Raw genomic sequence first — 22,099 nt, forward strand, 5'->3', positions numbered from 1 at the left:
ACACTCCAGGGCACCCCACAACTTATACCCCCCTTCACACCCCATTGCGCACCCCAATGCTCCCCCAATTTACAGCTCACTTCACACCCCATCGCGCACCCCAATGCTCCCCCAATTTACAGCTCACTTCACACCCCATCGCGCACCCCAATGCTCCCCCAATTTACAGCTCACTTCACACCCCATCGCGCACCCCAATGCTCCCCCAATTTACAGCTCACTTCACACCCCATCGCGCACCCCAATGCTCCCCCAATTTACAGCTCACTTCACACCCCATCGCGCACCCCAATGCTCCCCCAATTTACAGCTCACTTCACACCCCATCGCGCACCCCAATGCTCCCCCAATTTACAGCTCACTTCACACCCCATCGCGCACCCCAATGCTCCCCCAATTCCCCCCTTCAGCCCCGCCCCCTGCAGAGGCCCCGCCCCGGCCCTCAGGCCCCGCCCCGGCGCGCGCTGACGGCGCGGTGACGTCAGCGGAGCTGTCCGCTCAGCACCGCGCGGCGGCCGCGCCGCCACCATGCGCGGGGTCCGCGGCCGGGAGCGCCGGGAGCGCCGGGAGCGCCGGGCGCCGCGGGGCCGCCGCCGCTGCCGCGCCGGGAGCGCAGGTGGGAGCGGGCGGAGCGGCGGAGGGGGGTCGGCGCGAGGGGATCCGGCAGGCGGGTGACGCGCCGGGCCCCTCGGGGGAAGGGCCGGGGCATCCGGCTGCCGATCCTTCCCTCGTCCGGCGGAGCGAGCGCGGAGCCTAGGATGGGCGTGCGGGGGGCCCGGCGTAGCGCTCCCGGGACCCCCGCCCCGAACAAAGAGAGGGGCGGAGCGGCCCCGCGCCCCGGCGGCCTTTGCGGCCGTCGCTCGGCAACGCCGCGCCCGCCCCGGCGGGCCGGGGCCCGGCAGCCCGGCGGGGGCAGCGGGGCCCGGCCGGGGGCGGCGATGGGGGCGCCGCGGCGGGACTCTGACCCGGGCGCTCCTCCCAGGGCTGTGGCCTGCGGGGGCCCCGGGGCGGGCGGCAGCAGGTGGGCAAGTCCCGGCGCCAATGAGCAGGCGCTGGGCTCCCCTAGCAACAGTGCCCGCGCCAATGGGCGCCGCGAGCCGCCCGCACCGCTTGCCCGCAGCCCTGCCCGGCGCCCCGGCGTCCCGTGCCATCCCGTGCCATCCCCACACCGGCCGGCCAGCCGTGCCGTGCCGCATCCCCGGTCCCCTGGGCCGGCAGAGCCCTGCTCTCACTACACACAGCATCGCTCATCCCCACCAGCGTCGCTCCTGGGCTCTGCGGGTAAAGTCCAATCCTGCTTAGCGTCCCCCCGGGGGCTCGAGCAGGGGCCGAGCGCTTGGCTGCCCGCTCCCTACCCGCCTGCCTCCTTGGGATTAGGCTCCGTGCTCGGCTTCCCCACGGGGATTTGCTCTGGCTGGTTGTTGCCTTCCCCAGCCAAAGGGAGGAAGGCGGTTGTCGGCAAGGGATGAGATGCCAGCGGAGCCCGTCTGGGCAGCAGCAAGGTGCTGGGCAACAGGAAGCCGTGACTGCAGCCTTTGCCCTCTTCCCAGCTCTTTCCCAGAGCGCTGTTTTTGTGAGCTGTCCTGGACTGGCCGCATAAACTTGGCACTTGGAAGGAGTGATGCTGGCCTGGGGACAATTTGTGACAATAAACCCATTCTAAACCAACTGAGCCTGTAAAGGGACTAGGGGAGTGAAGGGGTGATGGAACTGGCTCCAGGTGGGAGCAGGCAGACGGATGCTGTAATTAGGTTTAAACTGAAGCTGGATCAGTCTTTGTAGGAGATTATGACCCCTCCGTCTGTGTAGGCGCTGCAGGGGGCCCGGTAACTGTTTGCTCAGCATCCCAGCCCAGCCAGAGCATTACGGGTGAGCCCTTGGGTAAGGGGCAGTGCCAGCTACAGCTGGTGCTCTTCCAGCCCCCTGGATTGGCATGGGAAGGCTGGATCTAGTGTGAAGGCCCAATTTGTTTTTACAAGGACAGTGAGAGCTGGAGCAGAGATGAAAAATAGCCAGAAATATGATTAGAGGATTGGAGAAAATGCCTTGGAGTACAAGCTTAAAGAGCTCAATCTGTTTAGCCTATAAAAATAGAAGGCTGAGGGGTGACTTAATTACTGAGCATAATTGCTTCACAGTCAGAAAATACCAAGTTGTGGAACTCTCCTGTTAATCGAGCAGGGAAAGGGTGGTGGAGAGGCATGGGCAGGAAAATTGAAACCACAGACAAATGTGACAGGAAGCTCCCAGGGCTACATGCAGGCTCTCCAGGGACAGCACATCCCTTCAGTCACACATTGGGTGAAGGAATTGAAGTCTGCACCTCCACTGATGAGGCTGTTCCCCCATTCCCTCCCTTCCTACCCATGCAGTGAGGGGAAGGAGCAGAATTTCTGGTGGCTGGGTGGTGGGACCACTGCTGGGCACCAGCACCAGTGCCACCAGTTCCATTCTCCTTGTCTCTCTCCCACCAGGTGGGGCGGGTGCTGGGACACTGTTCTGCTGGCGATCTATGAGGCAGGAGTGGAGATTTTGATACCTCTCCCAGGAGTCCCCAGAGCCATGACTGCAACTGTGCAGACGCTGCGGTTCAAGCTGCTGCCGCACGAGCCAGGCCAGGAGTGGGGGCACAGCTGCCAGCAGGAAATTGAGCGCCGCTACCAGGTGGTGCCCTCAGTGGTGTGCGCCATGTGCTGCCTTTTTGGCATCATCTACTGCTTCTTCGGTGAGCTCGGCCAGCCCGACTGCTTGTGGGGCAATTGGGGAGGAGGGCAGAGGGGAGCTGGGGCACACTGGCCATCCACTCCCTGACTTTGGTGGTCTCTCCACAGGCTACCGCTGCTTCAAGGCTGTCATGTTCCTGACGGGGCTGATGTTCGGCTCTATCATCATCTTCATGCTGTGCTACAAGGAGCGGGTGCTGGACACACAGCTGAGCGTGGAGGCCTCAGTGGGCATCGGGTTGGGCATTGGAGTCCTGTGTGGGCTGGTCACCATGCTGGTGCGCAGCGTTGGCCTCTTCATGGTGGGGCTGCTCCTGGGGCTGCTGCTGGCGGTGGCCACGCTGGTGGTGATGGAGCAATTCTACCACCCACCAACGGTGTGGATCCCCATCGCACTGCTCTTGGGTGTAGGGATGCTCTTTGCTGTGCTCACCCTGCAGTGGCAGCGCTTCTTCACCACCCTCTCCACCGCCGTCTTCGGCAGCGCCATCATGACCGTCACTGTCGACTACTTCATCGAGCTCTTCCTCCTGGTGCAGTACATCTATGAACGCATCAAGGTGGCCCCTGCTCGCCCCGTGTGCTGGTACAGCTGGGTCATTCTGGGCATTTGGCCGCTCCTCACCACACTGGGTGTCCTGGTCCAGTGGAAGGTCACAGCCGAGGGCTACTCCCATACAGAAGGTGTGTGGGGAGTGGGGCAGATGGGCATGGCACAGGGTGATTGTAGGAGCTGGGAATGTGGGGACTGGGATGGATGTTTCCAGCACCTGGTTCACAAGGACAGCTACAGGTTTCAGGACTCTGTGGCAGCACACCACCCAAGGGAGTCTTGGTTGCTCAAAGTTCATGCTGATTTGGCTGCGGGGATCGTTTGGATGTGCTCCCCAGTGCTCACAGGCCGCTTTGCTCCACAGTGATCATCAGCCGGCAGCAGCGCCGTGTGCAACTGATGCGCATCAAGCAGCGGGAAGACCGAAAGGAGAAGAAGAAGAAGCGGAGACCCCACCACCCACCGCCCCACCAGCACAAGGCCCACCCCCCCGAGCCTGCTTACCGTCGCAAGCCCAATCCTGTGCGCCGCTTTGATGGGGACGTGCTCTCCCCCGTGAGTCCCGCAGCCAGGGTAGAGATCTCCCCCAGTCTCCACAGCCATTCCTTCTCCGTATGGGTGGGCTGGGGCAGGGAGAGGTGCCTGGGCACCAGCTAACATCTCAGCTCCTTGAGGGATGAGACTGGGGTGTCCCAGGGACTGCGTAACTCAAGAAGGGCTAAGCTGGGCCATTACTATCATGGAGCACTTCAGCCTTTGCAAGCAAATGAAAACTGCTGGCCAAGAGCACTGTGAGCATAGCAGAAACAGGCAATAGGCAAGGTGCAAAATGCCCAGGCGAGGGATAAGGCTGTGCTCCCTGCTGTAGCCAGCCACTGGAGGGCCCAGGTGCTGGGGATTCCACTGGGCTGTTTTTGAGGGGGGCCAGGGAGGGGTGGTGGCAGCATTTAGGGCGGGGTGGAGTGGAGTGGAGTGGTGCAGGAGCAGACCCCCCCTCACTTTCTGTTCACCCTCTCTCACAGAGCTACATCCAGAGTTTCCGAGAGCGGCAGACAGGACCGTCACTGAACAGCCTCATCGCCAGCTCCCATGCCGTGGTGGACCTGGACTATGACTGCAGCTCCACCGTGCCCCTCACCACAGGCTCTGGCCCTGCTGTGAGGGTATAAGCCAACGCAGTGACCTCGAGCAACACCAGCAGCCCAGCCTGCTCTGACAGAACTCCTGAGACAGGCAGGGCTTTGTCCTCAGCCCCGTGTGGCAACATGCGGCTTGGGGCTGCAGATGGAGACCCTTCTTGGAGACACAGGGGACTTGTCTGGGGAAGCCCCAGCTGCCTGTGGGACACAAAGGTGCTGGGAAAGCCCTTTGGCAGGGACTCAGCCCAAGGACCAGAACCCATGGACGTGCAGTGCGAGTGGCTCTGCTGGGGTGGTGGGTCCCTGAGCCCCCACTGCTGTGCGTTACCCGATGGCCCGGGCACGCTCATCCTGCATCTTAACATTTACCCATATTTGAGTCCCCCCCGCTTCCCAAAAGCAGCTCCCCACTCCTGCCCCCACCCCACTGCACCCCTAGCAACTCCCCAAGTGCCTGTCCCCTATGTCCCTTCCTCAAAGAGCAGGTCCCATGGCCCTTTTCCCAGCAGGGAATCCCCTGAGCATGTGTGCCCTGTCCCACCCTGTCCCCAGGAGCAGCTCCCAGGCAGTGCTTCTCGAAATCTGCCTCCTCAGAAGATCCTCCTGCCCTAGCCACCCTCCCTACACCCCAGAGCAGCTTGCCACTTCTTTTTCCCAGGCTGGACCGGGGTGGTCCTGGGGCAGAGACTGCCATGGCCAGGTGGTTCCCAGGGTGATGCTGGCAATTGGTGCCTGTTCATCAGGAGCTGTGCTGGCAGGGTGCATCCCCCATAAAATGTTTTGATGGGAGACAGGACACTGGCTCCAGCCTTTGGGCAAAGGCTGGGCTGCCTCAGGGATGCGGGGACCCCTGCAGCATCAGAGACCGTCGCTGTTTTGCTGGCGACTGGATTTTTATAGTGGCCGGGGGACCCTGGGGCAGGGCAGGGCAGGAGCCCCTGCCCAGAGCACTGCTGCGGGCAGAGGCTCACGCCTTGTATATATTTCTCTTGCTGTGATTTGTATTAACTTATTACGGAGTGAGCCAGGATTTCCCCATGGCCAGGCAGGCAGGATGGTGGTGAGACTGGACTGGGGAACCCTCTGGTTTGGGAGCCCCCCCAGCCCAGCCCAGCTGGCCCCGCTGCCCCAGGAACTGCATGTTTCTGCCAGGCACCCCCTTCCCGCAGCGTTGTGCTGCTATCCCCCTTTTCAGTCTCTTTTGTAAATGTGCCAAATGCTGCTGAGGCCTCGGCCACACAGTAAAGAGCCTTTCGGAGTCTGGCGTGCAAAGCCAAGTGCTGTGCGGGGGGGGCAGGGGTGAGGGGGGACCCAGAGGGCCGGGCTTCCAGGGATGCTGAGCAGGATGTAGAGTGGTGCCACCACCTTTTCTCTTGATGGGACCTCGGCTCCCTGGTCTGGAAGAAGACATGGCAGAAAAAGAATGCTGTTTAATGCAGAGCCCTGAGGCTGGAGCAGGCTGGGGATGGTGTCTGTGTCTGTCCATGCCAGGGGGAGCATGACCCCATCTCGCAGTAGTGGTATCCATCAGTCTGCCTGCAGGCCCTGAGAACTGCATCCTGGCTTCTAGCTCCCTGTGGGAACAACGGGAGTCAGAGTAAGATGGGGCATTGCCAGAACTGGTGGGGCACCCAAAAGGCGGATCCCAGAGAAGGAGGAACAGACCCCTGTCCCTGTATCCAACCTGCTCCCTCCAGCCCAGTGCTCAGACTCTTGCAAGCAGTGGGGGACAGGGATATGGGTTCTGGTGTCCCTTCACCGCAAGGCACATCAGCACAGGCAGCCGGCAGTGGTGCCCCTCTAGGGGCCCACTCACCCTCCACAAGGAGCCGGGCAGTGGAGCGGTCGTCGAAGGCGTCACAGGTGTACGAGTCCTCATCCTCGGGGCCCACGTGGTGAATGATGAGTGTGCGGTAGCAGTCCAGATTGCAGATCTCATACTTGTCACCAGCAAAGATCTCAGTTTCACCACGGAGCCAGCGCACCCGGCCCCGGGCGTGGGACACGGTGCACTCCAGTGTTGCCTTGTGCCTCGCCAGCACCGTCTTGTCCCGCAGTGGCTTCACGATGCGGATTGGCAGCGCTGGTAGGTGTATGCGAGGCGTCAGCATCATGGGGTCAGCGGGCTTCCACGGGGACACCGCAGGCTGACCTGGTACATCCCAGCCCTGGTGCTGGAGCCCAGCCAGATCTCTCAGCCCACGCTCTTACCTTCCACCTCCAGACTGGCCTCTGAGTTGACTGTCCTGGCTGTGAAGCGGATGAGTCCCTTGTCCTCAGGGCGCACACCACAGAACAGCAGGAAATGCCGGGTTCCTGGGGAGGGAGAGGCTGGCTCAAGGTGACAGCAATGCGCACCCATAGTAAGTAGGGGTGCAGGGATCCCCCTTTGTCTACACAAACTTCCCTTGCTTGAATTTGCCCTATCCCAGCCCCAAACTAGGTATGCAACCACCTGCACCCTCACCTTCTTGCCGTATCTTCACTGTGCTGGTGACCTTGATTTTCTCCCCGTCCCGAAACCACTCGCCCTTCACGTCCCCATGTGACACCTCGCAGGTGAAGACTGCGTTGTCACCCTCCCGCACCTGGACGTCCTGCAGCTCCTGCACAATGTGGATCTGGCGCTCTGCGGGTAATGGACAGGGTCCCAGAGCAGCCAAGGATGAGGGGAGCAGGCAGCGTAGGGTTTAGGGGTGTGCACACTGCTGGGAGTTGGGTGACCGTACCCTGGACGTGCAGCATGGCAGAGGCCTGGCAGTCACCTGCATCGCAGGTGTAGCTGCCAGTGTCGGTCAGCTCGCAGCGGTTCAGCTGCAGGATGCGGCGCCGTCCCGCTGAGTAGATGCGGCAGTTGGGCCCCGGCCGCAGCTCCTGTCCATCCTGCATGGATGGCAAACGGGCAGCATGCCACTGCTTTGGCCTCTCTGCTCTGTCTGCAGCCCTGGCAGGGAGGGCAGCGGCTAGGGGACAAAGCAAGGAGGAGCACATGGCCAGGTGCTCCTTGGGGGGATTAGGGCGAACCCTCACCTTGAACCATTTCACCTCTGCATTGGGGCGAGACAGCTCACACTCAAAGCTGGCGACTCCCGTCTCTGGGACCCCCAGGTCTCGTGGGACCCTCACCATAGTGACTGGAGGCTCTGAGGAGGCAGGACACAGGACAAGAAGGCTTGGTTGGACAAAGGCAGGGACTTGAGGCTGCAGGGAAGAGTAGCTGTGGGTGGGGCATTTCAGCATGCGGTGAGAGTGGCACTACCCATGGGCAGGCACTCATCAGTGGTGTTCCAGCTGGCTCTGGACCTACACCCTGGATGGGTGTCTCCACTGCTCAGCTCACATCTCCTCCCTGAGTGCAGGGGGACACTTGCCAGTACACTGTCAACCCTGTCCAGGACAGGGGGACACATATGCCCTGGGTGGCCCAGCTCAGCCTTGGTGTCTCCTGGTACGGAACAGCTGCAGGTCAGACAGCGTCAGTGCCACACACCCCCCAGCCTGCCCCAGGGACCATACCCCGCACACGCAGGTGGGCACTGCAGCGTAGATTGTCAGCAGTGAAGGTGACGGTGCCCGAGTCTTCCAGTGTGAGCCTCTCCAGTGTCAGGCTGTGCCCGCAGCCTGTGGCACTGATCCGGCACGTACTGCTGGGCTTCACCCGGATGCCGTCTCGTGTCCAGACCCCGGTCACACCAGGGTGAGACAGCTCCAGGTGAAAGGTGGCTGTCTCCTTCTCAAAGGTCTCCACATCTGTCAGTGGTGTCCGGATCGACACCTTCCGGGCTGTGAGAAACCCATTTCTGTGAGTAGGTGTCTGCTCCACAGGAGAGCCCCTGCCTTCCCAGCCTGTGCTTGCTGAAGTGATTGTCTAAATCCAGCTGTTTGTACCAGCCTCCCACCCCTGCCTACACACTCACCTCTCTGACCACCCCCTCCAGCCAAGTACCAGTTCTGCCCACATGCTTCCATTGCAGCAATTGGGTGCTCTCCCTGTCCACATCCCCATCCCCATCCCGGTACTCACGCTCCACGTGGAGCTTGGCCTGCGTGCGGTCGTGCAGGCTCTCGCAGCGGTAGGTGCCGCGGTCAGCAGGGCCGAGGCAGCAGATGGTGAGGGTGCGCCGGCGCCCCGACTCCTGCAGCAGGTACTTGCTGCCCGGCTGAAGGAGGATGCCCTGCTTCAGCCACTGCACCTCGGCAGCCTCGTGGCTCACCTCCACCTCCAGGCACACGTCTCCCTGCTCCTCTGCCACCACATCCTGCAGCTTCCGCACGAACAGCACCTGTGCCTCTGCATGGCCCGTGTGCTGAGTCAGCAGCTGGCCCCAGGGCTGTGTCTTGGGCTGAGCCCCAGACTTCTCCTTCCCCCTCACCTTGTACATTCAGCCGAGCTGTGCTCACCAGCCCCTCGGCATTGACTGTCACGGTGCCTGCATCGCCTGTCTGGCACTGCCGGAGGGTGAGGCTGTGGCGTAGCCCACTCCCTGTCACCAGCAGACGCTCACTGGGGACCACGGGCTGGCCATTCAGCTGCCATGTCACAGCCACATCTTCGGGGGACACCAGACACTTGAAGGTGGCATCCTCCCCCTCCAGCACTGTCAGGCTCTGCAGCTCCATGATGATCTCCACCACCCTGGGGACTACAGCCGGGTTGTCAGGGCACAGCATAAGGGACCCCCTGTCACGTAGAGACGCTGAGCGTCCCTGCAATCCTGACATCATTGTACCAGCATCCCCACCACCCCCACGGAACAGGAGTCCCTGAGGCGGTGGGGAAGCCTTGGGCTCACCCTGCACCGTCAGCGTCGCCAGGGTCTGGTCGTCGTTGGACTCGCAGCAGTACTCGCCGGCATCCCCGGGCTCCACGCGGCTCAGCACCAGCGACCGCTCCCGTCCCTCTGCCGTCATCTGCCGGCGGGGGCCGGGCGCCAGCACCCGCCCGTCCTTCCGCCACACCACGTCGCCCCGCGCCTTGCAGAGCTCGCACCACAGCACCACCCGCTCGCCCTGCCGCGCTCGCACGTCCGACAGCCCGCGCAGGAACTTCACCCGCAGCTCTGCGCAGTCAAACCCCCCCGTATCAGCGCCCGCTGCCAATGCAGCGGGATCCCCGGGCACCCCCCTGCCCCCCTGCCGCCCACCTCGGACGGTCACGTCGAACTGCATCTGGTCGTGGGGTGAGAGGCAGGTGTAGGTGCCAGCGTCCTCCATGGCCACATTGTGGAGGATGAGGCTGTGCACGCGGCCATCCCGACGCAGCTCGCAGCGCTCGCCGGCCACCGCCGCCTGCTGCGGGCCCAGCCAGGTGACATCGGATCGCTCCGAGGAGACGATGGCAGAGAGCACGGCACTGCCGCCCTCCAGCACCAGCAGCTTCTCCTGCTCCTCTCGTTTGTTCACGAACAGCACGGGTGCCTCTGCCGGACGAGCACTGGGCTCAGCTGTGGCCCTGCCGGTGCTACCGGCGTGCGATGGGGGTACAAAGCATCCCGGCGTGAGGCAGGATGAGACTGCTCCTGCCCGTGGCGTGGCGGAGGGACACCTCCGGGCTCACCTTTCACATGCAGTGTGAAATGCGCCTCATCATCACCGGCGTCGCAGAGGAAGATGCCACCATCACCCAGCTCTGCTTGCTTGATGGTGAGGCTGCGCACGGGACCCTCGCTGCACACCAGCAGCCGCCCACCTGAGCACAGCGTCCGTCCGTCCTTCTGCCACTGCACTGCCGCTGTCTCCGGGGACAGCCGAGCCACCAGGGTGACACTGTCCCCCTCCTGCACCTCCAGCGGGCTCTGCGCCTCCTCCTTGTTGACAATGCACACAGGCCGGGCTGAGGGGCACAGGGGACAAGGCAGGGTTCAGGGATGTCCCCACCCTCTAGGGCAATGCAGGGACAGGACTACTGCAAGCGGAGAGGTGACCCCTCAGTGAGTCACCGTGAGGCAGAAGGACTGTGGGGCTGGCTGGGGGTCATGGTGAGACCAGACAGGGGTCCCAGAGGGGCAGGCATGCAGGCTGGACGGGTCTGGTAGCTCAGGGTTTCACTCAGGGAAGGGACAGCAGCAGAACCCATCACTACCACATCACTCCCTGTACAGGCAGCACAGCTGCCATGTTGAGACCATTAATTTCATTGTGCCCCCCATCCAAAACACCTTGCTGGGGAGCCAGGGCACCCGCATGCAGCAGGCCCCCTCCCACCCTGCACAGCCCTCCATCTCCAACTGATAAGGGTCCAGGCTGAGCTCAGCCCTTGGCAGCTGAAGCAGGAGGAGCGGCGCCTGGGAGCCAGCCAAGGCTAAATTTAAACAGCCCCTGGCTGGGGGAGGCAGCAGAGACATGTCTCGCCACGACCCTGACATGTGTCTTTCTAGCCAACGGCTCCTGTATACTTGGGGACGGGGCTCCCACCCTTCCCTGCCACACTGCCACCCTGGCCTCTGCATCAGCAGGGTCACAGAGGCTTCCCCTCCCCTTGTCCAGGTCTGGCATGATCCCACCATTCTGGGGATCCCTGGGGTTCTGAGCCAGCCCACCTGACACCTCCACATTTGTCACCATGCGGTCGCTGGCAGCGTCACAGATGTAGCATCCTGTGTCACTGGGCTGTGCCCCATTGATGATGAGCTGTCGCAGCACCCCACGGGCCTCAACCTGCACACGTTCATCCGGATGCACCTCCTGGCCATTCCGGAGCCAGCGCACTGTGGCGTCGGGCCGGGAGAGCTCACAAGCCAACACCAGGTCTTCCCCGGCCACCAGGCAGTGATGTACCACGGTGCCCGCGCTGCCCACGATAGTCACCGGTGGCTCTGGGACTGGAGAGATGGGCCATCACCACAAAAGCAGCCTGTGCTGGGTATCTCAATGGCCGGGCCCTGCCGAGACTCCTCTGGCTGCAGCTGAGCAGCACAGGGTTTTCCACAGGGCCACCACACAGGTGCAGCCCACTCCCCATGTGCCCCCTGCCAGTCTTCTTGTGCTCACTTGCCACCCAGCCCACCCTCACACCTCTCTGACAGCAGCCACAGACCCACCTCAGACCTCTCCCCATGGCCATCCCCACCAGGGATGCTCACCTTCTACAGTGACGAAGAAGAAAATACTGTCATCACCGGTGTCACAGAGATATTCCCCAGCATCCTTGTCTGTGGCGCCCAGGATCATGAGGGATCGGCGCACCCCGTCCTCCTCCAGCCGCACGTGCCCCGTGTCCTGCAGCTTCTCCCCGTCCTTGTACCACTTCACCTCCCCATGGGTGTGTGAGAGGTGCACCTCCAGCACCAGGTCCTCCATGGCCTGGCAGTGCCGGTGGGTCAGCAGGACATCCTTCTCCAGGATCCTGACCAGCGGATCTGCAGCATCCGGCACCAACAGAGCTGAGGTCTCTGGGGTTTGTGTGCCCAGCACTCCATACCACGCTCTTCCCCAGCCTCATGCTCACCCAACACTTGGATGGTGAAAGTCAGTGTGTCATTGGTGGTGGCACAGGTGTATTTTCCAGAGTGCTCAGCTTGGGCAGCAGGGATGAGCAGCCGGCGATTGGCACCTTCCTCCTCCAGGACCAGGCTGCCCCCAGCCTCGAGCCTGACACCCTCCTTTGCCCAGCACACGGGTGCATCCGCACGGGACAGCTCACAGCACAGTGTCACCGTCTCCCCCGGGGACACCGTCATGACAGGGACAGGTCTGCAGGGCTGCAGGATCCTCACCGGAGGCTCTGCAGGTATGGCATGTCTGTGATACAAAGCAGCGAGGGGACAACGCAGCCCTGGGCACTCCTCTGCTGCCAGCCCCAGGTGAGCACTGTGCTGGGTGGCCCAGTGGATGGGCCAGAACCACATCAGCACCTCCACTGACCTGACACCTTGACGTCGAAGGAGACAGCCTCATCCTTGGTCTCACAGATGTACTCGCCTGCATCCTCTGCACTGCTCTTGGGGATGAAGAGACAGCGCCAGGCCCCCTCTACCAGCAGCAGCAGGTTATCAGTCTCGTCCACCTCCAACCCGTCCTTGAACCAGTGCACCGGAGCATCTGGGACAGAGAGCTCGCACCGCAGTTCCACACGCCCTGGTGCCTGAACCAGCAGCTCCAGTGATCGCTGTGGAGGCTGCAGGATCCTCACTGGTGGCTCTGTTGGGGATGTGGAGGAAGGGTGTGAGACCTGCTCACCGCACTGCTTCCGGCTCTGCTGTGTCTGTTTACTGTCGCCTGTGTCCCTGTCCCCATGGGGCTGTATGGAAGCTACATCCTCTCACCCCGGTGCAAAGAGGTCGGAGCTGCTCAGGGGCAGGGGCAGTGGGCATAGAGATGAAACTGCACACCCTCCTCCACAATGCTGAGGGCAGGCAGAAGGGCTAGGGATCCCAGAGCACAGAGCTGGCACAGTGCTGCCCTTTACAGGCTGTCCCTGCTGTGCCACCAACCTGCCACCAAGATGGAGTAGGAGACAGATGCATCTCTGGCACTGCAGATGAACTCCCCTGTGTCCTGCACCCGGGCACAGGGCAGCACCAGCCGGTACTGCAGCCCTTCCTGCTCCAGCACCAGGCTCTCGCCCATCTCCACTTCTTCACCGTCCTTGTACCAGCGCACCGGGGACACCGGGTGGGACAGCTGGCACCACAGCTCCACGCGCTGCCCGACCACGTAGGAGTGAAGGGCCTCCTTGTTGGAACAGACGATTCTCACTGGTACCTCTGCAGGGGACATGGCAGGGCTCAGGCAGAGTGCTGGGTGAGCCCCATGTGAGGACAGGAATCTCCTGGGCAGCTCACTGCTCACGGTCACCCTGAAGCTGGCAGCATTGTTGCTGGCATGGCACGGTTACACCCCTGAGTTGGACAGTGCAGCTGCAGCAATGTGCAGCCTCTGTGAGCATCCCTCTGAGCAGATGGTCAGGACCTGTGTTGGGACCACGGCCTCACCGTCCTTCAGTCCGTGGACAGGGGCATCTGGAAGGGACACCTGGCACTCCAACACCCAGGGCAGCCCTGCTACCACCTCCTGGAGCTGCTGTCCCTCCAACACTGGGGTGAGGCAGACCTTCAGAGCTGAGAGGACCAAGACCTCATGTCACTTGGCCTCCCATCCTACCTATCCTGGGGGCAGCAGCTGTGGATATCCCAGCCCTGCAGTGCTGGTAGCTGCAAACTGAGGGAACGGCAGGGCTGGAGTGTGAGGTGGCATCACCCAGAGGCAGGCACTGCTTGGGCCTCGGGGGTGTAGGGGGGCAGTGTGACACAGGGCTCTGGAGGGAGACAGACCAGCTTGTGTGTTCCTGCCTACATCCCCTTCCAACCCAGGGCCATGGGCAAGGAACTTCTCCCAAGAAGGTGAGAAGCAGCTGAGGTGCTGAAGCCACAGTGTGAGCAAGGAGCTGGGGCAGAGGGAGAAGGGGGAGAGGGATGTACGTGTCTGTTGCACCCACCTGCCACAGTGACTGTGTAGAAGACAGAGTCCCCACCAGCATCACAGACGAACTCCCCTGTGTCCTGTGGGCGGGCACAGGGCAGCACCAGCCGGCACTGCAGCTCCTCCTGCTCCAGCACCAGGCTCTCACCTGCCTCCACCTCCTCCCCGTCCTTGTACCAGTGCACTGGGGCTGCCGGGCGGGACAGCTGGCACCACAGCTCCACACACTGTCCGGCCACATAGGTGTGGGAGGCCCCTTCGTTGGAGCTGATGATCCTCACCGGCTCCTCTGTCACAGAGAGACATGGGGCTCAGCAGGACATAAATACCAGAGCCAGTGATGGTGGCAGTCACAGCCCTGTGTGGAGCGATGACTTCACTGCTTGTTGGCTTTAAGGCTGGAAGGCGCCACATCATCCACATCCTACATAGTACAAGCCTCTGGACCATTGTGCCTGGGTCTCCCTCTTCCCCTCGCACATTACAACCAGGAGGAGCACCAGGCTTTGAACTGGCTGTAAATTGCTGCTGCGCCCTTGCTCCCATCGTACCTGCCTTCCTTTGCCTTGTGGTGGGGCTGAAGGTTGTGGAGGGAGGATGCACATAGGCAAGCTCCAGCCTTGATAACCACTATCGGTGGTGCCAGCACCAGCCCCTGCAGCTGCTCTTCCAGGGGTTGCCCTCCCCTCTGCCTATCTCCCTATTCCAGAGGCCACCAGGTGCCAGCTGGTGCTTCTGTCATGGCTCAGCCTTGGCATTTGCTTATACTGTGGCACAGGTATGTGGTTTCCTTGCAGCCAGCAGCCCCATCCCTCCAGCTCACCAGGACCCAGGACCCGATTCCAGATTGCAGTCATCACTAAAATCACCATTAATTTGTTACATAAAATGTGTGCCGCTGCTCACATCACCCCTCTGAATTGAGGCAGAGCTCTAAAGACAGAAGGCTCCCAGTACAAATTATAGGCGACTTCTCTCTCCTGGGAGAGGTCCAGGGTGCCACCCACAGCCAGCTGGCCTGGACTCTGCCATGGGTGCTCCTCAAGCCCATGGCTCCACGCAGGCACAAGGCACAGCCAGCTCTGGGGCACAATGGTGCACGGGCAGCAACCTGCCCTTCTCACAGCCCGCAGCTGCTCCATGCTGGGCATCAGGGTGGAAGCTTCCCAGACAGCTCCCGGCCGTGATGCCCAGGCCCAGCAGCGCACCGCTGCCCCGCAGCGCGCGGGAATGGCGCGGCGCCAGTTTGCAGCGATTAACCTGCCGCACGCTGAGCCTGCATCCGCCCCGCTCCCTGATCAAACGCCCGGCGGCTGCCCCTCTCCCTGGGCCCGCTGACAGCAATCGCATTGCTGAAGCGCAGCAGGAGATGTTGAGCGCTGAAGTGCGGGGATAATGTGCCAGCCCTCAGCGAGCAACATCGCTCTGCCCTCAGCCTCTCGCTAGTTCTGGGGGACCTCCGGTGCTCAACAGCTGCCGGAAATCCCAGAGGTGCGTGGGGACGGCCGAGCTTGAGGCAGGCAGGCTCCGTGCCACAATAGCCCTATGGCAGATAGCTGAGATGCCTCAGGGAAACCCAAGCGTGCCGCAGCAGTGCTCGACTGCAGCAGCAAGCCTGGCACTTGTGCCAGAGAGGTGTCAGCCTGAGCCTCCAGGCACCCACCCCCAGCCCTGCCGATGACATTGATGTCCAAATCCAGATTGAACCAAGACAGCCTCCCTTAAGACCCTTCTGTCAAAGTCATGCAAAGCTGCTCAGCCAAAAGGCTGAGCTTCAGCAGATGGTGTTCTCTCTCCCACTTCAGGGAAGCAGAGCTTTCTATGCCCCACACTCCCACACAGCACATGACTTCTGCCTCTGCCTGAAGGTCCATGCTGCCTGTCCTTCCCCCTGGCAATTTTACCTTTATCTCACTAAACCCCCTCCCTTCCTCCCCCTCCCAGCAGTCACCACTCCACTGACTCTTCAGCATCTCTTATCACTCATCCTATCTTCATTCCTATGTCCTTGGCCATCAACTTTGGCCCTTTGCCATGTGTTAACACCACACTGAGGCTTTACCACTGCGGTCACACCACATTTCAACTGGGCTTTAGCTCTGCCTCTGGTTGCCTTCCTGTGGTTTTGGGATGTGGATTTTGGGGCCAGCAAGGGAAAACCTTTCATTTACTTTCAGCTTTCATTATCCTCTGCCAGCCGGTGATGCAGCAACCATTCCACAGCCGGGGCAGCCGCCACAGGATGCTGAGTCCTGCTCCCACCCAGCAAACACCACCCAGCCATCTGTCTCCAGGCAACTGCTAATTTTCAGGTCAGCAATTAACGCTGTCCATTAGAGGGAGCAATGACCAGCCATGAGTCACCCCATGCCAGGTGCCGGGCCCACTATTTTTAGGATCTTGGAGGAGGACTTGGGTACTAGCTATGGCAGGGGTCTGCCAAACACCCTAGTGTGCAGGTGTTGGATGCTCTCATGTGCTCTACTATTTTGGACAGGCAGAGTGAGCTGTCTCCTATGGCAGCTCGTCCGAGTGCCGCAAGGACCCCAGCTGAACAACCAACCAAACTGCTGGGGAGCACCAGGCAAGAGCACGTCTGACAAGTATCCCATCGCACAAGTGACAGCAAGAGTGACAGCAGCACACGTGTTGTGGCATCCTGCGCTGGCAAAGAAAGCCCCCAAGACCCTACCAGCCCTCCTGCATCACACTCACCTGCCACAGTGATGGTGTAGAAGGCAGAGTCCCCACCAGCATCGCAGACGAACTCCCCTGTGTCCTGTGTCTGAGCGCAGGGCAGCACCAGTTTGCACCGTGGCCCCTCCTGCTCCAGCACCAGGCTCTTGCCCACCTCCACCTCCTCTCCATCCTTGTACCAGCGCACTGAGGCTGCTGGGCGGGACAGCTGGCACCACAGCTCCACACGCTGCCTGGCCACGTAGCTGTGGGGGCCTTCCTCATTGGAGCTGATGATCCTCACCGGCACCTCTGCCAGGGATAATGTGGGCCTCAGCATGACTGGCTGCAGCTTTCAGCCCCATGATGGGGGCAAGAAGCAGGACAGGAACACCATCAGGAGGTAGGGGCCAGGCTCCCACACACAGTCCCCAGCTCACCGGTCACGGTCACCACAAAGCTCACGGCATCATCCCCAGCATCACAGGTGTACACACCAGTGTCTGAGGGACACGCCGAGCGGAGGAGCAGCCTCCGCACGCAGCCTTCTGCCTGCACTGCGATAACGTCATCCAGAGGCAAGGCCTGGCCATCCTTCAGCCAGGAGACAGGGGCATCCGCGGAGGACACCTGGCATTCCAGCAGCACGGGCATCCCTGCTGGCACTTTCCGAAGCCGTTCGGCCTCAGACACTGGGGCAATGTGGACCTGTGGGGCTGAGAGACATTGAGGAGCGGTGAGAAGCATCCTCCAGCTTGACAACCCCTGCTGCTGGGGCCCTGGTAGTACCCCATGGTGAGTGCCCTGATCACCTTGCACGTGCAGGATAGCTGAGTCCCGCACACCACCGGACACGAAGGTGACCTGGGCCCCACTGTCAGCCAGTCGTGCTCCTCGGATCAGCAGCGAGTGCTCCATCCCGCAGCGCTGTATACTGCACCGGCCACCTGCATCCTCCTCCTCACTCAGCCTGGCACCATTGAGGAACCAGGATCCATGCACCGCGGCTGACAGCTCCAGGGAGAACTGTGCATCCTCACCATCCCTCACCCACGTGTCCTGCAGACCCCTCTCCAGACGAGCTGCTGGGGCTGGAGCACAGCCAGACTTAGCCCAGTGACACTGGCTACCAGCACCCTGTGGCACGGCACCCCAGCATTTGCCTGTCTCCTCACCAAGGTGCACGGATCCAGGGAACTCCACCGGGCTGCTCCTGCCGTGCTTGTTGGCGGCAGAGATGCGGAAGCAGTAGTCGGCCTCGCGAGGCACGCTGTCGCCCAGCACCCGCACGCAGCTGGGCAGGTCAGTGGCGAGGCACTGCACCCACTCCCCTCCCACCGCCTCCCGACGTTCCAGCAGGTAGTGGCTGGCGGGGCGGAGGTGGGAGTCAGGCGCGGGACACCAAGTCAGCAGAGCCGTGTTGCTCTCCACCACGCTCATCTCAGCTGCCACTGGTGCACTCGGAGGGTCGTGCTTCACACCTGCAAGTCACAGCCCAGGTTGCCTGCTTGGGGACGGCAGCGAGGCTCACACATTGCAGCATCACACCCACAGCATACTGGGTTACTACTCCATCTCCCCTTCTCTATCACCCCCCATGAACAGGCAGGAGGGAGGACACAGGAGCCCTTCAAGCCTGGAGCTTACACTTGACTCGGAGCTGGGAGGATGTCTGCGACTCCCCGACAGCGAAGGAGATGATGCCCGCGTCCTGGCGGGTGACATGCACCAGCACCAGGAGGTGTGTCCTGCTGAAGCTCTTAAGCACGGTACGGGGTGACTCCCGCAGCTGTAGCCCGTCCCGGCTCCAGCAGCTCCCCTCTACCACATCCCGAGTCTCCACACAGAAAACCGCATTCTCCCCCTCCATCACATCCAGCTTCCGTGGCAGCCGCTTCACAATCACCCCTATGGGAAGAGATATATCAGGGCCAGGGAGGGATGCTGGGGAACAGGATGGGCTCTTTGAGGTGGGAGAGGAGGAGGAGGAGGAGGAAGCTGAGACGGGGCAGCAGTAGGCACCAGCCAAATGGAGGGAAGGCAAATGCAGGGGGCAGTGGGGAGGCGAGGAGGGGAATACGAAGGCAAAGCTGTGCTGCCAGAGACCTGACCCCCACCTCGGACAGAGACCTCGGCGATGCTGCGCCCTTTGTCCTTCATTTGGCAGAGGTAGATGCCATCGTCATCGATGCGGGCATCGCGGATGGTCAGGCGCCGCACCACCCCTTGCTCCTCCATCACATACTTGTGACTGGGCTGCAGCTCCCTGTCCTCCAGGTACCAGGAGGTGGGGATGGTCTCCAATGGCACCTGGCACTCCAACACTGCATCCTCCCGCTCTGCTACCTCCACGTCTGCCAGCTGCACCTGGAACCGCAGCCGGTGCTCTGCCATGGGAAGAGACAGGAGCTTAGGGCGTGTGGGGTACAGCGCTTCCTGTCAGCTCTTCACTCAAGGTGTTCCCAGCTCACAAAGAGCACCAGACCCTTGGCCCTCCTTAGCCCTCTCCATTGGCTTGTGTGAGACAGACGCTGCCCTGACAAGCACATCCCCCAGAGCAGGGAGAACCAGGGCACGGCCTGGGCAGGGGCAGGGATGCCCCCAGTGCCTCAGCTGTTTTGAGAGAGGCAGGAGCATGGAAGCCTGCATGCTGCGGCAGGCATCTCAGTGGAGGGGAGCAGTGGGGTGTAGACAGGGGCTGCACCAGTTACTGGGTGACCCCAGCCATGGGCTGTCCCCAGCTGGCTGGATGGCTTGGGGGGAATTGGGCTGCTGCCAGAGCAGACTCTTGGAGCCGTGCCCTGCAGGGCTGCCTGCCAAAATCCCTCAGCACTTCCAGGGGAATTTGTCACCAAGGCACTGTCCCCCTTCCCTGTTTGTGGCTGGACACTCACAGCCATCCCAAGAAGCCACCCCTCTGTTTGCAAAGAGAGAGAGACATGGAGCAGGACACAGCTCCTGGAGGAGCCAGCATCCCCTGCTTCCAGGCCACAGCTCTGTCTTGAGGAGCCTCGGGTGACCCTGGCTCCACAGGGCAGGAAAGTGCCCAGAGATGCTGGGCTCCCACACGGACACACCCCTGCCAGTCAAAATTCCCTGAGCCCCCCAGAGCCCGACCTCCTCTGACACTCCTGGAACATGTTCCTACCTTTCACCTGGAGCTGCACTGCACTGAGGGTCTGGCCAGCAGTGTTGGAAGCGGTGCACATGTACAGCCCCTGGTCCTGGGGTTTGCAGTACAGCACCTTGAGGATGAAGTATCCCTCCCGGTCCTCGTAGATGAGATGCCTGCGGCCGGGAGCGAGGGGCTCACCATCTTTCTGCCAGATAATCTCTGGCTTGGGCTTGCCAGTAACACAACAGCGAAACTTGGCGTGCTTCCCTGCGCTCACGGCAAATGCCTTGGCCCCTGGCATCCTGGCTGGCACTGTGCCATTGGGCACCCAGGTCTCTGGTCCGGTGCGCCGTCCCACGGCGTGCCGCCGCCACCGCTGCCGCTCCGCCAGTACCTCAGGACCATCAGCAGAGGAGCCATTGGGGAGCCTGTCCAGCAGCGTCTGGGGCTCCACCAGGAGCACAGCAGCAGCCAGGGCCTCCTGGGAGCCACTGCGTGCCCTGCAGACGTACACTCCCCCGTCCTGGGGCCGGGCACTGAACAACTTCAGGAAGTGCCAGTCCTCTGCTTTATGCCCCACTGCAAAGTGGCTGCTCTCAAAGAGGTCGGAGAGCTTGTGCCCATCCTTCTCCCACTCCAGCACCGGGCAGGGCTGCCCAGACACCCTGCAGGTGAACATCACGTCCTCCCCCCGGCACACCCGCATGGACGACGGGGCAATGAGGAAGGCAGGTGCGGCACTGCCGGAGCATCCTTCCTCCTCTCGGGGCTCCGCTGGCTCTACCCTGAGTGCTGTGGCGGCGTAAGTCTCACCAACACTATTCTTGGCCCTGCAGACGTAGAGTCCGCTGTCCTTGGGGGTGGCACAGGACACCAGCAGGCTGTACAGGTCCCCTTTGGACTCCATATGGAAACGGCCTGAGGGCTCAATGGTATTCTTGTCCTTTTCCCAGAGGACGCTTGGCTGGGGATCACCCATGATCTGGCAGCTCAGGACCACATTGGTGCCACTTTGGACCGTGAAGGCACGTGGATAGGCCAGGAACCTGGGGGCTCCCCTGAACCCCTCCATCACCACCTCCCCAGGGTCACGGCAGGCAGCTGGCTGGAGCAGCAGGTAGGGACCATCAGCCTGGGGAGATGTACAGAGTGGGGGCTCAGGTGTCATCAAAGAGATGGACCAGTGTGAAGCCCCCAGTTGGGAGGGAAAATCCCCAGCATGGACACCCTGCTTCAGGAGCATCACCCTCATTTGGAGCAGCACAGCCCCCCTTGATTTGCCCCGTGTCACCAAGTCATCCATTTCCCAGCCTAAGGCAATAGGAGTAGTGACAAAAGGTGGCTCTTTGCACCCCCGGAGGCTGAGACACTTGCAGAGGGGACTCCGCTTCCAGAGACGGGCGGACCCTTGCCTAGACAGGGAGCACGGGCAGCTGCTTGTTGGATACTGGGGCTGGGGGACAGCAGAGGCCCCCGCCCGCCCCTTCCCCACCCACCGGGCATTCACATTCCTGCAGTATCGGGTGGTGGCAGAGCCGCATTCCTGCAGCATCTGGGCCGGCTCAGCGGGCAGGTGCTGACACGGGGCTGTCACGGGCGCGGGGCCCCGGCTGGACCCGGACTGGGATTTCCTCCCAGCCTTGGGTGGGAAGGGGACCCCCTGTGCCGGGCAGCCGCCCCACAGGGCCGTGCCCTGGGGCAAAGTGGGGCCCTGGGGAAGGGGTCCCCTTCCAGAGAGTAGTCCCACAGGCTGGATCCAGCCCTTGTGCACTCAAAACCATAGCTGGAAATCATCAGCCCCAGGGGCAGAATGAGAGCCGGGGAGGTGGGTCTTGCTTTTGGGGGGCACTGCCTCCATCCCTGGCTTTGTGGGTAACCGTGCCCACCATCAGGGACAGGAGCAGGACAGGTGCTCTGTGCCGCCCCTCTGCTGAGTGCACCCCAGCCTCTGCCGGCGCCACGGCTGGGACTGGGGCAGGGTCATCTTGCTCAGGCAGGGGGAAGGGAAACAAAAATACTTCTTGAATGAGCCGGAGGGTAGGCGAGGGCTGGTCCTCAAGGAGCGACAGGGACTGCAGCCAGCATCTCCTCCCAGAGTCCTACCCCCGGAACAGTGCACCCATTCAGAGCCATCTCCCCATCCACACACACCCCTGACCTGTGGGCCACCCCACAGCAGCTCCTTTGGACACAAACGGACGGCTCTGATGGTTCGGCCTCACCATTGCACCCTTCAACCACTCCCTTCCCCAGTCACCCTGCCCCAGGCAGCCCCCCAGCCCAGTCCCCTGCCCCACTCAAGTACCTTGCTCTGCCACCTCTCCCCTGTGTCTCTCAGGGCCGGCACCCAGCTCCTGCTGCTTCCCCCAGCTCCCCTTCTGGGTGTCAGTGCGCAGGGACCAAATGTTACAAATGCCTGCAGCTGCTGTCCCCAAAAATACCCTCTGATGACACGCGGGGTTGATAAGAGTGA

The 22,099-nt window shown here is 62.0% G+C and overlaps 2 protein-coding genes across 3 annotated transcripts; one reads left to right on the top strand and one right to left on the bottom strand.

The window, feature by feature from the left end:
• The first annotated feature begins 578 nt into the window (after positions 1-578).
• TMEM198 (transmembrane protein 198) lies at positions 579-5,673 on the top strand. Of its 2 annotated transcripts, none has more exons than XM_040069709.1 (5): positions 579-616; positions 2,475-2,725; positions 2,832-3,407; positions 3,641-3,849; positions 4,299-5,673. In XM_040069709.1, exons 2-5 carry the CDS (start codon positions 2,563-2,565, stop codon positions 4,443-4,445), a joined length of 1,095 nt encoding a protein of 364 aa, XP_039925643.1. In that variant the 5' UTR covers positions 579-616; positions 2,475-2,562; the 3' UTR covers positions 4,446-5,673. The 2 variants fall into 2 exon arrangements, with proteins under 2 accessions (XP_039925643.1, XP_039925644.1); XM_040069710.1 differs by having other exon boundaries at positions 3,641-3,831.
• Positions 5,674-5,894: 221 nt separating this feature from the next.
• On the bottom strand, positions 5,895-21,993 carry OBSL1 (obscurin like cytoskeletal adaptor 1). The gene is made up of 26 exons (XM_040070078.2): positions 21,932-21,993; positions 19,660-20,758; positions 18,629-18,898; positions 18,159-18,419; positions 17,687-17,992; positions 17,324-17,602; positions 16,952-17,227; positions 16,551-16,823; positions 13,852-14,124; positions 12,848-13,120; positions 12,279-12,554; positions 11,863-12,138; positions 11,498-11,773; positions 10,955-11,236; positions 9,973-10,248; positions 9,560-9,835; positions 9,209-9,475; positions 8,789-9,058; positions 8,440-8,706; positions 7,932-8,198; positions 7,446-7,558; positions 7,145-7,298; positions 6,883-7,044; positions 6,627-6,731; positions 6,232-6,498; positions 5,895-5,989 (listed from the first exon to the last, which is right to left on the bottom strand). Exons 2-26 carry the CDS (start codon positions 20,696-20,698, stop codon positions 5,982-5,984), a joined length of 6,792 nt encoding a protein of 2,263 aa, XP_039926012.1. The 5' UTR covers positions 20,699-20,758; positions 21,932-21,993; the 3' UTR covers positions 5,895-5,981.
• Between the last annotated feature and the right edge of the window lie 106 nt (positions 21,994-22,099).

This window comes from Hirundo rustica, chromosome 7 (assembly GCF_015227805.2).
Source record: "Hirundo rustica isolate bHirRus1 chromosome 7, bHirRus1.pri.v3, whole genome shotgun sequence".
Classification (NCBI taxonomy): Eukaryota; Metazoa; Chordata; class Aves; order Passeriformes; family Hirundinidae; genus Hirundo; species Hirundo rustica.

What these genes read in the sequence shown, in the direction of transcription:
- OBSL1 (XM_040070078.2), bottom strand. Translation starts at nt 20,698, where the DNA reads ATGGAGGGGTTCAGGGGAGCCCCCAGGTTCCTGGCCTATCCACGTGCC. An exon ending in CGCCGAGGTCTCTGTCCGAG is followed by an intron (nt 18,420 to 18,628) that starts GTGGGGGTCAGG and finishes CTCTTCCCATAG; the next exon opens with GGGTGATTGTGAAGCGGCTG. An exon ending in AGCTCGGCTGAATGTACAAG is followed by an intron (nt 8,707 to 8,788) that starts GTGAGGGGGAAG and finishes CGGGCCATGCAG; the next exon opens with AGGCACAGGTGCTGTTCGTG.
- TMEM198 (XM_040069709.1), top strand. Translation starts at nt 2,563, where the DNA reads ATGACTGCAACTGTGCAGACGCTGCGGTTCAAGCTGCTGCCGCACGAG. An exon ending in CATCATCTACTGCTTCTTCG is followed by an intron (nt 2,726 to 2,831) that starts GTGAGCTCGGCC and finishes GTCTCTCCACAG; the next exon opens with GCTACCGCTGCTTCAAGGCT. An exon ending in GGGCTACTCCCATACAGAAG is followed by an intron (nt 3,408 to 3,640) that starts GTGTGTGGGGAG and finishes TTTGCTCCACAG; the next exon opens with TGATCATCAGCCGGCAGCAG.